The 15,705-nt window shown below is 41.1% G+C and overlaps 1 protein-coding gene across 2 annotated transcripts in view; it reads left to right on the forward strand.

Annotated features, from left to right (window-relative positions):
- The window catches only part of LOC140491399 (myeloperoxidase-like), a 49,819-nt gene that overhangs the window by 23,923 nt on the left and 10,191 nt on the right, over window positions 1–15,705 (forward strand). For both annotated transcript variants that reach the window (XM_072589518.1, XM_072589517.1), the window contains exons 9-12: window positions 3,642–3,802; window positions 6,606–6,864; window positions 10,365–10,535; window positions 13,405–13,642. In XM_072589518.1, coding sequence (XP_072445619.1) covers window positions 3,642–3,802; window positions 6,606–6,864; window positions 10,365–10,535; window positions 13,405–13,642 — 829 coding nt within the window. The remainder of the gene's footprint in view (window positions 1–3,641; window positions 3,803–6,605; window positions 6,865–10,364; window positions 10,536–13,404; window positions 13,643–15,705) is intronic.

Consider the following 15,705-nt stretch of genomic DNA (forward strand, 5'->3'; position numbering starts at 1 on the left):
GGAGTTATCAAGTAGCAATTGATTTTGCAAGAGTTGGAAGATGGCCAGAGACAAGAATAATTGAAATATGAGAGAACATTGTACAAAGATTTGCATATTGCAAAGATTTACTTTGCACAGTAAAGTCTGAAGAAAATAGCATTCTAATAGGAATTGAGCAATAGCAAGACAAAAAGGGCAATATCCCACCACTGCCTTTTTCATTATCCATTCAGTCACTGCTTTTCGTTTTGAGCTGGGCAGATCAGAAATGTATCTTTATAGGTACAAACGTGTTTGTCCTGTGTAACTTGGATGTTGCAGCTTGTGTGGTGTTAGTGGTGAGGTGCTTATGATGCACGTTCCATCTTTTGGCACTTGGCAAAGTAAGGTCGTTAGACTCAAAAGGTAGGCCATTCAAGCCTGCTAATTGAGATGAGATGTGTTAATCCTCAACTCCACTTTTGACTTTTCCCCATAACACTTGGTTCACTTACTGGTAAAATGTTGTTCTATCGCAGCCTTGAATATATTAATAACCCAATCTCAACAGCTCTTTGTGATAAAGAATTCCCACAGATTCACAACCCTCTGAGAGAAGAAATCCAAGAAGCCTCATACCTGTTTTAAGTGGGTAACCTCTTACTCTGAGATTTTGCCTGAGAGGTCCAGGCTCTCCTACAAAGGGAAATGATCTCTTCCCATCTACCATGTAAAGTTCTCTAAGAATCCTATTGTTTCAATAAGATCTTCTCTCATTCTTCTAAACTCCTGAATACAAGCCCAGCTACTAAAATCCTTTTCATAAGGAAGCTGTCCTAACCCAACCTGAAATTAGTGAACCTTCTCTGGACTGCCTACAATGATAGTATGTTTTTCCCTCAGTAAGGGGACCAAATCTGTTCTCAGTATTCTGTGTGTAATCCAACTAGTATCTTATATAGTTTTGACAAGGCTTCCCTATATTTATACTCCATTCCATTTTCAATAAAGGCCAATATTCCATTTGCCTTGTGTTATGGACCAGGCCAGACCCTCAAAACATTTTTAAGCAGGTAGCCCACACTGTAACTTTGCTATTTGTTTAGGTAAGTGTATAGTGGATATTCCTGGAGCGAATTAGCTGATCCGACAGCCAAAGTTTAAACAAACATAATTTATTTCTAATTTACAGAATGAAACACAAAGAAAAGAAAATAGAATACTGGATTACTTATCTTACCAAAAATCCAACAGACTATCCCGACTTAATAATGCTGTTCCGGCACAATTCGCAACAGTTCCAATAAATACATCCCTTAGCATAGACAGTAAAAATGAAACAAGCCAGGGCTGACAGGCTTGAAGTTAGAGAGAGGGAGAGAGAGAGTACCTGGCTGGACTTGCCCCAGCAGCCTTTCTTTACACACACTGCTGCTGAACTGAATCAAAATCTTTACTCTAAACGAAGGCTAGCTACACACTAGCTGGCCACCCCCTTTGATTATACCTTTTTATTAAGACATGAAAGCCTTAGGCTGGAGGCATTATCTGTTCGGGATAAAAGTAAAGGGCCCCAGTAAACCTTTCAAAACCAGCGTAGTTAGAGCTGAGCCAATTTCCCCCGATCTGGAAAAATCTCAAGGGCACAGTAACCTTGTAAAAAGACCAACATTGTGACAATTACCTGCTGAATGTGGAATCTAGCATTTATGCACGAGAAGCCCCAACTTCCTTTGTACAAATCCTTCAGCAGTCGTTCTCCATTTAAATAATATTCAGCTCTTCTTCTTGCCAATTTGCTTAAAATAGTTAAACTCTCATTTTCAGACTTTTATTGAAGCACAAAAACAATCCACATTGACTGTCACAGAATATAATAAATTATCAGATTTTTTCTGGTAAGGCTTGAGAGATAAATGATGAACAATAGGAATGTTGAGGGTCTCTACTTCCAATCATATGTCAATCAGAGAGAAGAAGTGGGGCCTTGGTTTACATCTCATCTGAAAGATAGGATCATTGACAAAGTAACATTTCCTCAGTGCAACCCATACTGCAATGTTAGCATTCTCTCAATGCAAAACTGCAATAATCCCAGCCTAAATTGTCCAGTTTCCAGAATGAAGCTTTACGTTTTGTTTTCGTGGTGAGAATATTATCACAAGGCCAAAGGTACATTTTGTGACTCCATCCTTAATCCTCTGTTGATACTCTTATATCTCTGAGTCTTTTAAATTGTGGTTTCAACTCAACTATCCCAGAGGCAAGAGCACGTAGTCCATGTTTATATTCCAGTGCAGTACTGAGGGAATGCCCCACTGTCACAGGTGCCATACTTTGGATGCTATATTAAACCAGAATCCCATCCATGCTCTCAGGTTGATGTAAATTATCTCATAGCACTACTTTGAAGCAGAAGCTTCATTAGATCGCTATTTGTCACTCAACCACTATCACTCAAAGTTTATAATGTAAACCATTATCTCTTGCTATTTATGGACTATTACTGAGCACAACTAAGCTGCTATATTTCCTATATTACAACAGCGATAGAAAGGATAGTGATTAAGGCATTTGGTATGTTTTCCTTTATTGGTCAGAGTATTGAGTTCAGGAGTTGGGAGGTCATGTTGCGGATGTACAGGACATTGGTTAGGCCACTTTTGGAATATTGCATGCAGTTCTGGTCTCCATCCTATTGGAAGGATGTTATGAAACTTGAAAGGGTTCAGAAGAAATTTAGAAGGAAGTTGCCAGGGTTGGAGGATTTGAGCCATAGGGAGAGGCTGACTAAGCTAGGGCTCTTTTCCATGGAGCATTGGAGGCTGAGGGGTGACCTTATGGAGGTTTATAAAATCAAGAGAGGCAATCGGTAGGATAAATAGGCAAAGTCTTTTCCTTGGGGTTGGGGAGTCCAGAACTAGAGGGCATAGGTTTATGGTGAGAGGGGAAAGATATAAAAGAGATCAAAGGGGTAAAGTTTTCACACAGAGGGTGGTGCATGACTGGAATAAGCAGCCAGAGGAAGTGGTGGAGGCTGGTACAATTGCATTTAAAAGGCATCTGGATGGGTATATGAATAGGAAGGGTTTGGAGGGATATGGGCCAGGTGCTGACAGGTGGGACTAGATTGGGTTGGGATAGCTGGTCGACATGGATGGGTTGGACTGAAGGGTCTGGTTCCGTGCTGTACATCTCTATGACTCCACTTCAGCATATTTATTGTCTACGGCTTACTTTAAAATGTCTTGATTTTGTGAAAGGTGACTTAAAAATGAAGATCCTTTAATATTTGGCCCTTAATATTTCCTTTTCAAAATTAGAGTCCCAAAATCTCTGGTGAAGAAAAACTGTATCCGTTAGGTTTTCGTGCCCTACATTTTCAATGATATCCTACAGTCTTGCTGGTTTAACTGCAATCAGTAATCCTCCCACATTTTCACCATTATGCATTGTAAAACTATCAAGATCTCCTACCATCTCCAATCTTTTAAATTCATGTTCAGATTTTTTTTTCATTCATTCATGGGTTGTTGGTGATATTGGATGAACCACCATTTATTGCCCACCCCAGTTGTCTTTGGGAAGGTTGTGTTGCGCTACCTTCATTTTTCTACAGGTCTTTTCTACAGATTGTAGACCTACCACTTGTAAACTTGAATGCATTTGTCTTCCCACAGGAGATGTACGAGTGAATGAACAGCTAGCCCTGTTATCATTACATACAGTGTTTCTCCGGGAACACAATCGTTTAGCGAGAGAGTTGAAGAGAATGAACCCTCACTGGAGTGGAGATACGATCTATCATGAAGCGAGAAAAATCCTGGGAGCTTTTCAGCAGGTAAAGAGAAAATGTCATTCAGAACATATGTAGGAACAAATATGGGCTATCTTTAATTACGTTTATGGTTCATCACGTTTAATCAGACTATAAATTGTTCAATTATTTTGACCTGTTTTCCCTGTTTCTGGTCACTTGACATTTGTTGATGTAATGCTACCTTGAGTTTCAATGTTGATGAATATATGCCTAGCTAATTGCAGATAAACAATGTTTTATTGCTCATGTACTTCCAGGGGCATGAGGTTAGAAATTGAAAGGATCCACTGCAAGTGTGAACCCCAGCCTTGGGGTTAGGCAGTGGTGTGTCCACACTCTGGGGTCAAGACAATCGGGTATCAATGTTTTGAGGTCAAGACTGTGGCATGACTTGCTCTGGGGTCAGACAGTAGGGCAGAGTGGGTTGCCCGGCTATAGTGTCAGATAGTTGGGTACCCATGTTCTCCAGTCAGTATCTGAGCTAAGATGGCCTGTTACGTTCAGAAGACTTCTCCTTGCAGTGGTAAATGTTCAAATATATTGAAGTTGATAAGGAACCTGAAGGGGATGAGGTGTATTCTAGGATATTGATGGAAGCCTTTATCCATTTTGTGGAGGACCTGTCTCTAATTTTCCAACCTTGGAATGCCAGCAGTTGATAAAATTGCCAATGTTGCACACTCGTTCAGAAAAAAGTATAAAGGCAAGCTCAGCAATGGAGTTGGTCATTTCAATCTCTGTGGAGATCTCATTTTGGCAGATTCAGACTAATTGAGGGAGGCTAGCATAATTTTTCAAAGGACAAATGGTGTTGAACTTGCTTGAGTTTTTTGAGGTATTACGAAGGCTTCATAAGGGGTTCATATGGAGGATATAGATTTACAGATTTGATCAAGTGTGCAATGTATCTATGAAGATAGTTAGATCTCACATCCAACAAGATGCAGTGGCAACATGACTTTTAATGAATTTGGCTTAATGAACAAAAACAGAGTAGTGGTAAAAGACTGTTTTTCGGATGGGAGCAGGTTTATAGTGTTGGGCTCCATAGAACTCATCCTGTGTTGCAGATGATATAAATTTCAAATGTTGCAGATGATATAAAACTCGAAAGTTTTGTGAATCATGGTGGTGTTAAACTTAAAGATGGACAAGTTGGTGAAATGGTAAATGAAATTTATTGAGGAGAAATGTGATTTATTTGTGACAAGCATTAGAAGTCATTTATTTTGATAGGAAGAGCATAAAGACACAATATGAAGTAGAGTGCAATTCTAGAAGTAGTGCAGTCTCAAAGAGACTGGATGCATTAACCATTGAAGGTGACACACAGATTAAGTGAGCAGCTGATAAAGCACACAGAAGCATGAACTTTATGAATCAGGGCATAGCATCTGAAAGCAAGGAACTCTTGTTAGAGCTGTATAATACTGCAGTTCAGTCTCAACTGGAATATTACATCCATTTCTGGTCACCACCTCTTTGCAAGGCCGTGAAAATGTTTGGAACGAGTGCTGAAACAATTCAAGAGAATCATAGAATTCCTACAGTGCAGATAGTGACTATTCAGCCCATCAAGTTTGCACTATTCACCCTGAAGAGCATCCCACCTTGACCTATGATGCCACAGCCCCACATTAACTATGGCTAACCCACCTAACCTGTACATCCCTGGAAGCTACAGAGTTACCTAGCATGGCCAATCTAGCTAACCTGCATATCTTTGGACTGTGGGAGGAAACCCACATAGTGGCGGGGGGTGGGGATTATGCAAATCCTACACAGATAGTCATCCATGGGTGGAACTGAACCCAGATCCTTAACACTATGAAGCATCAGTGCTAACCACTGAGCCACCATTCCAATAATGTTTCCTGTAGTGAGAAACTTCAATTATTAGATTGATTGGACAAATTGCCTCAGATAAGAGAAAGCTTACACCAGAATTGATAGATGCTCAGAATTATACAATGTCTGGTCAGAGTATGTAGAGAGAAGCTTTTCCTATTGGTGGAAGTATTGTGAGCCTGAGGATGCTGATTTAAGGTAATTGCTAAAACAAGCAATGGCAACAGGAAGAAAACTGTTTTCACGCAGCAAATGGTTAAGATATGCAATGTATAACTTGGAGATGGGTTTAAAATTGAGACACTCAAAAGGAAATTTGAATCAAACCTGAATAAGCATCATGGGCAGAGCTCTGAGGAAATGTTGGTCATTTAGAGTGAGAGGGGAAAGATATAAAAGAGACCTAAAGGGCAACTTTTTCACACAGAGGGTGGTACATGTATGAAATAAGCTGCCAGAGGAAGTGGTGGAGGCTGATACAACTGCGTATTTAAAAGGTACTTGGTTGGATATATGAATAGGAAGGGTTTGAGGGATATGGGCCGGGTGCTGGCAGGTGGGACTAGATTGGGTTGGGATATCTGATCGGCATGGACGGGTTGGACTGAAGGGTCAGTTTCCATGCTGTACATCTCTATGACTCTATGACTGTATTCTTGATCAATCCTTCAGAAGGTCAACACAGCTACAATGGGTCAATTGAGTGCCTTTTGTGCTGTAATATTCCAATTCCAATTTGAACTTCTGTACCCAATCATTACTTTCTGAACTGCCATCTCTTAAGTATCAGGGTAAAGAGCAATGTATATGCACTCTCACTTTCAAAAACACAACAGTGATGGAAACTTGAATCCTTCTGAGTGTGCCAGAGATGTAACCGATTAATATCCAGTGACAAAGAGATCATTTTCTAATACAACACTTATTGATCCTTTTTCAATTCTGACTACACTGATAACTTCTCTTCCTGCTACAGATAATAACCTACAGAGACTTTCTTCCACTGCTTATTGGGAATGAAGCAACACAGAAATATCTCCCACGTTATGAAGCCTATAATGAATTTATTGATCCTGGTATTGCCAATGTTGTCTCAACAGCAGCTTTCCGTTTTGGGCATCTTATCATTCAGCCAAAGCTATTCCGCCTTAATGAAAACTACCAGGAACACCCTCAGTTCAAAAACATTGAACTGCACCAGGCTTTCTTCACTCCCTGGAGACTGATCAAGGAAGGTAGGTAACAATCTTTAATATAGAGTCATAGAGATATACAGCATGGAAACAGACCCTTCGGTCCAGCCCGTCCATGCTGACCAGATATCCCAACCCAGTCTAGTCCTACCTGCCAGCACTCGGCCCATATCCCTCTAAACCCCTCCTGTTCATAGACCCATCCAGATGCCTTTTAAATATTGCAAGCAGCAATCTCATCTTGAGAAATTACAGTGAGACTGAGAGCAATCTTCCAATTCAGTAATGGGCAAATAGACTCATGATTACAGTAACTAAGTTCAAGCTCTAAGTGTGATATGTCAAATAGAGTTGAACACAGGTAGTCCTTATTTAAGGTTATGGTTTCATTTCTGAGAATTGCAACCTTAAGTGAAACAGCTTTAAATGAAACTTAGATTCCTGTACAAATCAATGTGAAAGCTATAATAAGGGTAGGGCCTTTCTTATCAGAAAGTACAAAAGCATTTAGAATCAAAGAATCCTTACAGTATGCAAACAGACCTTTCGGTCTATCAACACTCTGAAGAGCATTCCAACCCTCCCCACACTATACCATGGCTAATGTGCATAACATGCACCTCACTGGACACTATGGGGGAATTGAAATAGCCAATCCATTTAACCTGTACATCTTTGGATTGTGGGAGGAAACTGAAGCACCTTGTGAAATCACCACAGGCACAGGGAGAATGTGCAAACTCCATACAGACAGTGATCCAAGGCTAGAAACAAACCAGGGTCCCTAGCACTGTCAGGCAGCAGTGCTAACAACTGTGCCACAGTGCAGCCTTCTAAACTTAACCTATCAGCCTTAATATCTTACATTGCTGAACTCCCACATTTCAAAATACCATGGTCCCTTTCTTGATCAGATTATATTCCCTACAGTGTGGAAGCAAGCACTTTGGCCCAACAAGTCCAAACCGACCCTCCAAAAAGTAACCCACCCAGACCAATTCCCCTACCCTTTATTTACCCCTGACAAATGCACCTAACACTATGGGCAATTTAGCACAGCCAATTCACCTGACCTGCGCATCTTTGGATTGTGGGAGGAAACTTGCACAGACACGGGTAGAATGTGCAAACTCCACACAGATAGTCGCCCGAGGTTAGAATCAAACCTGGGTCCCTGGCAGTGTGAGACAGCAATGCTAACCACTAAGCCACCATGCCATCCTGAATTATTCTCCTATGTCATTTTACATTCTCATTTCTTGTTGCATCTGGCAACCACAGAACTTTTTGTCAGCTCACATTGGGACTCCAGCATTGGATCAGATCAGAAAGAGGCCACAAGTGGCAGAGTAGGTACTGGAAGAGATTGCAAACGAAGGAGACAGGCCACAAGTCAAAGAATTTGAGCATGGAAGAGGCCACAGAGCACATAGGTGTTACCTGTGAAATATTCTTACAAGACTGACCAGTTTATAACTCATAAAATGCATATACCTTCATCTATAGAAGCAGAATTAGACCATTCGCCCCATTGGGTCAGCACCACTGTTCAATCATGACTGATATTTCTCAAAGCCATTCTCCTGCCTTGCCCTGTAAAACTTGTTGCCATTACTAATCAAGAACCTATCTATCTCTGTTTTAAATATACTCAATGACTTAGCCTCCACAGCCTTCTACAGTAATGAGTTCCACAGATTAATATCTTTTTGGCTTAAAAATATTTCTCCTCATCTTAATTCCAAAGTGTCATCCCTTCACTCTAAGGTGAAATACATGTTAATGATTTTTTGGGCACTCCTGTTCCTCTGGGCTAGTCCTTGTTTGTTTTTGATCTATGGTAACCTTGGCAGCTTTGCATACCATCAGGCCTTGCTTGCAGAAACTGCTTAGCCGAATTTGTGTTGGGCCTAGTTGAAGGGTGACCTTGTCGAGGTTTGTAAAATCATGAGGGGCCTGGATAGGTTAAATAAACAAGTTGTTTTCCCTTGAGTGGGGGAGTCCAGAACTAGGGGACATAGATTTAGGGTGAGAAGAGAAAGATTTAAAAGGGACCTAACTGGTAATGTTTTCATGCAGAGGGTGGTGCGTGTCTTGAATGTACTGCCAGAGGAAATGGTGGAGGCTAGTACAATACAGCATTTAAAAGGCATCTGGATGGGTACATGAATAGGAGAGGTTTAGAGGGATATGGGCCGGGTACTGGCAATTGGACTAGATTAGATTGGAACGTCTGGTCAGCATGGACAAGTTGGACCGAAGTGTCCGTTTCCATGCTGTACATCTCAATGACTCTGTAACTCTTTAGATGCCACTAGTTTAGTTGCCCTTTGCTTCTAATTATATGAAATAATTTTCATTCTGTTGCTGCAATTTTTGTTATCTGTCATTTGTCTTCTATTAGACCTGATTCCCCGGCCTGCTCTCTTGCTTGTGTTATTTCTACCATAATAGTGGGTGAAGCAGGCATTGTTACCCATTTCCTCAATAGAAACTCCTTGAGGAGTGGCTCTAATTTTCAACTATCGAGTAAAAGTAGCTGATTCAAGTTAAATGATCATGTGCACCTCTTCCCATTTTCTGTTCCATTGACTTCAGTGGTTGTACTTGATAAATAATGGATGAGATAACTAAAGTTCAATGAAGTCAATTTCTGATTGGCTTCATGTTGTATTTGTGCTGGCACAGTGCCTGGACAGCAAGTTAGAACATAGAACATAGAAGAATACAGCGCAGTACAGGCCCTTTGGCCCTCGATGTTGCGCCGATCCAAGCCCACCTAACCTACACTAGCTCACTATCCTCTATATGCCTATCCAATGCCCGTTTAAATGCCCACAAAGAGGGAGACTCCACCACTGCTACTGGCAGGGCATTCCATGAACTCACGACTCGCTGAGTAAAGAATCTACCCCTAACATCTGTCCTAGTTAGTTATTAAATAACTGTGAAGGAAAACTGCTCACTATTGGTCAAGTTACAGTGTTAGTTAATGAGCCTGGCTGAATTACATTCTGTTTTTGTAAGCAAGAACCCACACTTTTCACGTAGGTTCTTGTTTCAGTCCCAATTTTCTGGGCAGACCTATTTTCGTCCGTACTATTGCACATTGCAGCAGATTCCTGAAGAAGGGTTTATGCCTGAAACGTCGATTCTCCTGCTCCTCAGATGCTGCCTGACCTGCTGCACTTTTCCAAGATTGATGAATCTTCTGGAGAAATGTCATAAAAGTCATTTTTGCCAATTTTGCAATACAGCCATTGAAATTATGACAGGAATCTTGAATACTAACTTCCACAACTCAGATGTCTATTCATTTTGCCAAACACTATTTATATTAAGCAAAATTCTATTACAGAGTATTGCTTAAACAATGCTGATTTTATCAGGTACCAATCTTTGTCATAGATATTTATGCATTTCTCCCACCCTCAACTATTCTAACACTCACCAAGGTACAGTTTAAACGATAGAATAATTATTCATAACATCGATTAAGAATGTATATTTATTGTGTGTGTGTGTACCCTCATTCGTTTTAGGTGGGGTTGATCCCCTCATACGAGGGTTGTTGGGCAGACCGGCCAAGCTGCAGGAGGTGGACAAGATGATGCATGATGAATTACGTGAAAAACTTTTTGAATTGACCAGCCAAATAGCCCTGGACCTGGGTTCTTTGAATATGCAGCGTTCGCGAGATCATGGAATTCCAGGTAAGTGGAAAATCACGATATAAATGCAAAACACATGTTGAAATGTCAGTTAATACAACAATTTTATTACTAAGGCTCATAGTATGAAGAAGCTAGCAGGAATAAACCTGGAAAATGCAGTTCAGCATGGAGGGCAGCATCTGTTGAGAGAGAAGTAGAGTTAAAAAGAGTCATACTGAACTAAAAATATCAATGCTGTTTACCACAGGTGCTGCGAAAACTACTGTCATTCGCCAGCATTCACAGAATCCTTACCAGTGTGGAAGCAGGACATTTAGCCCATCGAGTCCACACACAACTTTCTGCAGAGCAGTCCAACTAGACCAACCCCGCTTTTCTATAACCCTACATCTCCCATGGCTAATCCACCTAGCCTACACATCCCTGGAGACTATGGGCAATATAACATGGCCAATCCACCTAATCTGCACATCTTTGGACTGTGAGAGGAATCCCGTGAGGGAATGGGCAGAGCGTGCCAACTCCACACAGACAATCACCCAAGGGTGGGATCAAACCGGAGTTGCTGGCGCTATGAGGTAGAGATGCTCACCGCTGAGCCACTATGCCATGCCTTAAAAAAACACTGCTGAGAATGAGACATAAGCCCTGGACTCTCAGAATAAAAGCCTGGTGTTCTACCAGCTCAGCTATGCAAGTCCACATTTTCTGCATTTGTTTCAGATTTCCAGCACCCATAGTATTTTGAATTCATTAACTAGCAAATACAGGTTTCATTCATATTAATAATTTGTTTTTTTGCAAGGTTTGTGAAGGTTTGTAGCTCAGGTTGAGGTTTAGGGTGTAGGTTTGCTCGCTGAGCTGTAGGTTTGATACCCAGACGTTTCATTACCTGGCTAGGTAACATCTTCAGTGGCAACCTCCAAGTGAAGCAAAGCTGTTGTCTCCTGCATTCTATTTATATCACCAGCATTTACAGAATCCTTACCAGTGTGGAAGCAGAACATTAAGCCCATCGATATGGGCTGCATAGATATAAATAGAAATGAAATGTCTGGATATCAAACCTACAGCTCAGCGAGCAAACCTACACCCTAATAATTTGTTTTATCCCAGGATTGATTGGAAAAGATGTAGAAAGACTTATATTAAAATGAAAATGCTCAAAATAAAATAAAATGGGAATTGCACTTTTTGGTTTCTTAACTACTGAATTTGACCCCCTACTTTCCCTCCCTTACAGTTATTATCAGGCCATACAGCCAAAACGCAAAATGTTATTCTAAGCTTTTGAACTCATGAATTTAGCCTTACTTTTATGGAAAATGCTGAAGTTGCAAAAGGTTATTGAAGAGAATGGTAAACAGAATGAGTGCGTTCAGTTACTGAAGGAGAAACTACAGAAGCAGGGGTTATTCTTTGTAAAACAGCAAAAGAAACAGGGAGTCTCCAGGCAGAGTAAATGTTTGAGTCTGAGGAGGGAGATACAGAGGTGTTTTGATAAAAAGCTGGACTTTCATCCTCAAGGCTAATAGAAAATGTTGAGAAAATTCCCAGCTTTGCATGCCTACCTCAGGAAGTATTACTTTCAAAAGTACAATCTTCATTGTTGATGGCTGGCTGCTGGTTCCAGCCTACTTCAGAAAAAGGTGGGATGCATCCACAGTTTCATTATATTTTGTTCTTAGCTGAGAGCCCACAAAAACTAAAATCATTTGCTTATTGAAATAGCTAGGCCTGGCTTGATTGACAGCTCTGACCTCGATCAATTTGATAATGTGTTAGTTTACAGAATGGAAAACGTTTCATGTACTGAAAAATTGAGAGATCTAGATAGCTGGCACTTCCATTGCCCTGCAGTAAAAAGGAGAATTTTTTACAACACATAGTTAAAAATTATGAAGGAATAATTTTTAAAGCTTTTGTTTATCTAACTGTCATTATGAAGGGCATGTTTCTCTACAGTGCATACATGGTGTATAGGCCTAGAAGTGCCATACCTTAGCATAGAGCGGTTGAAGGACCATGGGGGTTATTTGGGGAAGCACATCTTTGCATAGGAGAAGGATATTTTGAACTTGCTTTTCAGTGGTTTATGAAAGAAGAATTATATTTGTTGAACCCACAGGGGGACATTTATTTCAACAATCTTGTAGATAAGATGAAGGTGAATCAGTTGGTGACAACCTCATTTCCAATTTCACTTTTGAAATCATTATTTTTTTCCACTTCCACCATCTCATTAGCAGTAAATTCCTTATCATTACCATTTGTTGCATAAAAGGTGTTCCTCCTCATATGCACCTGCATTCATTGGCCAAGGCCTTAATCGTTTTCATCCAGTCCTTGTACCATCAGCTAATGGAAATGGTATTTCCTGGTTGACCTTTCCCAGATCTATCAAAATCTTGCATAGTTTCTAGAATGTCTCCTCAATCTCCTTTTACTCCAAAGTCCAAGTCATTTATATATAGCAAAAGCATACAAATCACAGCATTGCCAGTCTTCATCAGTCTCCTAGCATCATTGAGATGGCAATGGAGCTAGGGAATCCCAGTTGCAGGGAATTGTGGGTTCAGCATGGAACCTGCCATTGGTGAAGGCATTGACAAGGTGGGTCCAGCAGCGAAGAGATGGCGCCTAAAGATTGGTGACTCCGATGTTGGTGGGTCTGGCACAAGCGCCAGTACAGGTGTTGTTGGTGAACCAGCTCAGGATTCTCTTTCAGTTATATCTTTTATCCTTTTTATGCTTGAACAGTTCAAAATGGCACTGGATTGTGGTGACTGTTGGAGTTTTTCACTGAATTTTAATGTACCATTCACTAAAATATCAATTATAATAAACAAATAATTCTTTCTGTTACTGACTGATGTATGGTTCTATTGACTCTGTTTAAACTTTGCAGGTTATAATGCTTGGCGGAAATTCTGTGGCCTTACGCAGATCAGCAATTTAAATCAATTTCGTCAAATTATCAAGAATCCGGAAGTGGCAAGGAAATTCTTCCAATTGTACAGAACTGCAAACAATATTGATGTGTGGGTTGGGGCTATTGCTGAACCTCAGGTCACAGGTGGAAAGGTGGGCCCATTGTTGGCTTGTTTAATAGGACAGCAATTCAAGAACCTGAGAGATGGTGACAGGTAATGGATAATATTAACCACACAAAAACAGCTAAACACATTGATATTCAGTAGAATGTGATTTCACAATCAAACAATCATAGTTCAGAGACACTGGGTTGCCTTGAACTCCAGTCTACCAGCCTTAACTGTGCTATGTTCAGTCAATCAATTTTGTTACGGGTAAAGCCAGTTATCATAGAATCCCTATAGCGTGGAAGCAGGCCCTTCAGCCCATTGTCTCCATACTGACCCTTCAAAGAGCATCTCACCTAGACCCACTTAGCTATCCTATCCCTGTAAAGCTGCATTTCCCATGGCTAACCCACCTAGTCTGCACATTCTTGGACACTATGGACAAGTTAGTGTGGCCAATCCACCTAATGCACATCTTTGGAGTGTGGGAGGAAACCAGAGCACCTGGGCAAAAGCTACTGCGAATGTGCAAATTCCACACAGCCAATTGCACAAGGATGGAATCAAACCCAGGTCCTAGTGCTGTGAGGCAGCAATGCTAAACACTGAGACACTGTGCCATTTATATTGTATTTATGGTTTATAGCAAACAACTGGCTTTGTGTTAACATTCCACTCTTGAGTCAGAAGATGCAAAATTTGAACCCAGCCTCAGATAGTCACAAGGCATTTGATTTGACTTGATCAGTTTATTGTCACATGTACCGAAGTACAGTGAAAAGTTTTGTTTATGAGTGGTACAAGCAGATCATAGTAAGCAAGGATGTACAAATCAAAAAGACTTAGACAGAGGCATAAAGGTTACATTTCATTGGATGTGTGCTAGGCGAGATCAACATTAGTTAGATCAGTGTTATTTGGGGCTAGAGTCTGTTCATCAGTCTAATAACAGGAAGGAAGAAGCTGTTCCTAAACCTACTGTGCATGTGTTTAAGCTTCTGTATCTTCTGCCTGACAGAAGAGGTTGTAGGAGATCACTACTGGGGTGCAATGGGTTTTTGATGTTTTTGGCATCCTTTCCATGCCAGCGAGCTATGTAAATGGACTCTATGGATGGAAGGTTGGCTTCCATGATGGTCTGGGCTGTGCACCCACCTTTTGTAGTTTCTTATGGTCCTGAGCAGAACAATTGCCATACCAGGCCATTATGCACTCAGACAGTGTGCTTTCTGTGATGCATCTGTGGAAATTGGTGAAGGTCCTTATGGACATGCCAAATTTTCTGAGTCTCCTGAGGCTGAAGAGGCATTGTTGTGCCTTCCTGACCATTGCATCTGCATGGGAAGTCCAGGATAGGTTGTCGGTTATCGTCATTCTGAGGAATTTGACACTCTCCACCCTCTCAACTTCCGTTCCGTTGATGTAGATGGGGATGTGTTCTCCTCCTGTCTTTCTGGAGTCAATGATCTTTAGCATTGCCGGCATTGAGAGAGAGATTATTCTCATTGCACTGTCACCAAGCCTTCTTTCTCCCTTCTGTATTTTGACTCGTTATTGTTAGATCTACTGGTGTCATTAGCGATCTTGTGGGTGGCATTCATTTGGAATTTGGCAACACAGTCTCGATTGTACAAGAAGTACAGTAGGCAGCTGAGGATGCATCCTCGCAAGGTTCCAGTGTTAAGAGTGTTATTGTGGAGGAGGTGCAGTTACCTGTCTGTGGGGCAAAAGACTAAGGATCCAATTGCAGAGGGCAGAGCTGCGATCTAGGTCTCTGTTTTTACCTCAGATTTTGAGATCAGCCTGGCTGGAATAATGGTGTTGAAGGTGGAGCTGTAGTCAATGAGCTAGAGTCTGATGTACATGTCTTTGTTGTTCAGATGTTCCAGGGATAAGTGCAGGGCTAGATATATGGCATCCACTATGGAGCTGTTACATCAGGAGACAAATGGAGACCAGTACTCTAGTTCTGAATTCTGGGTTGACATGCAGCTTAAATTTGTGATCTGGTGGTATCTTTTGTCACTCCTCCCACACCCACCCACCCCCTGTCCCCTGTCCCAATCCCTAATTCCCAATTATGTGCATTCTGAGATCCCATATAAGATGAAGAATCGGAATTCAAGTTATGAAGTTGATTATGGATGTGGAAGGAATGTCACATTGTT

Source organism: Chiloscyllium punctatum, chromosome 19 (assembly GCF_047496795.1).
Source record: "Chiloscyllium punctatum isolate Juve2018m chromosome 19, sChiPun1.3, whole genome shotgun sequence".
Taxonomy (NCBI): domain Eukaryota; kingdom Metazoa; phylum Chordata; class Chondrichthyes; order Orectolobiformes; family Hemiscylliidae; genus Chiloscyllium; species Chiloscyllium punctatum.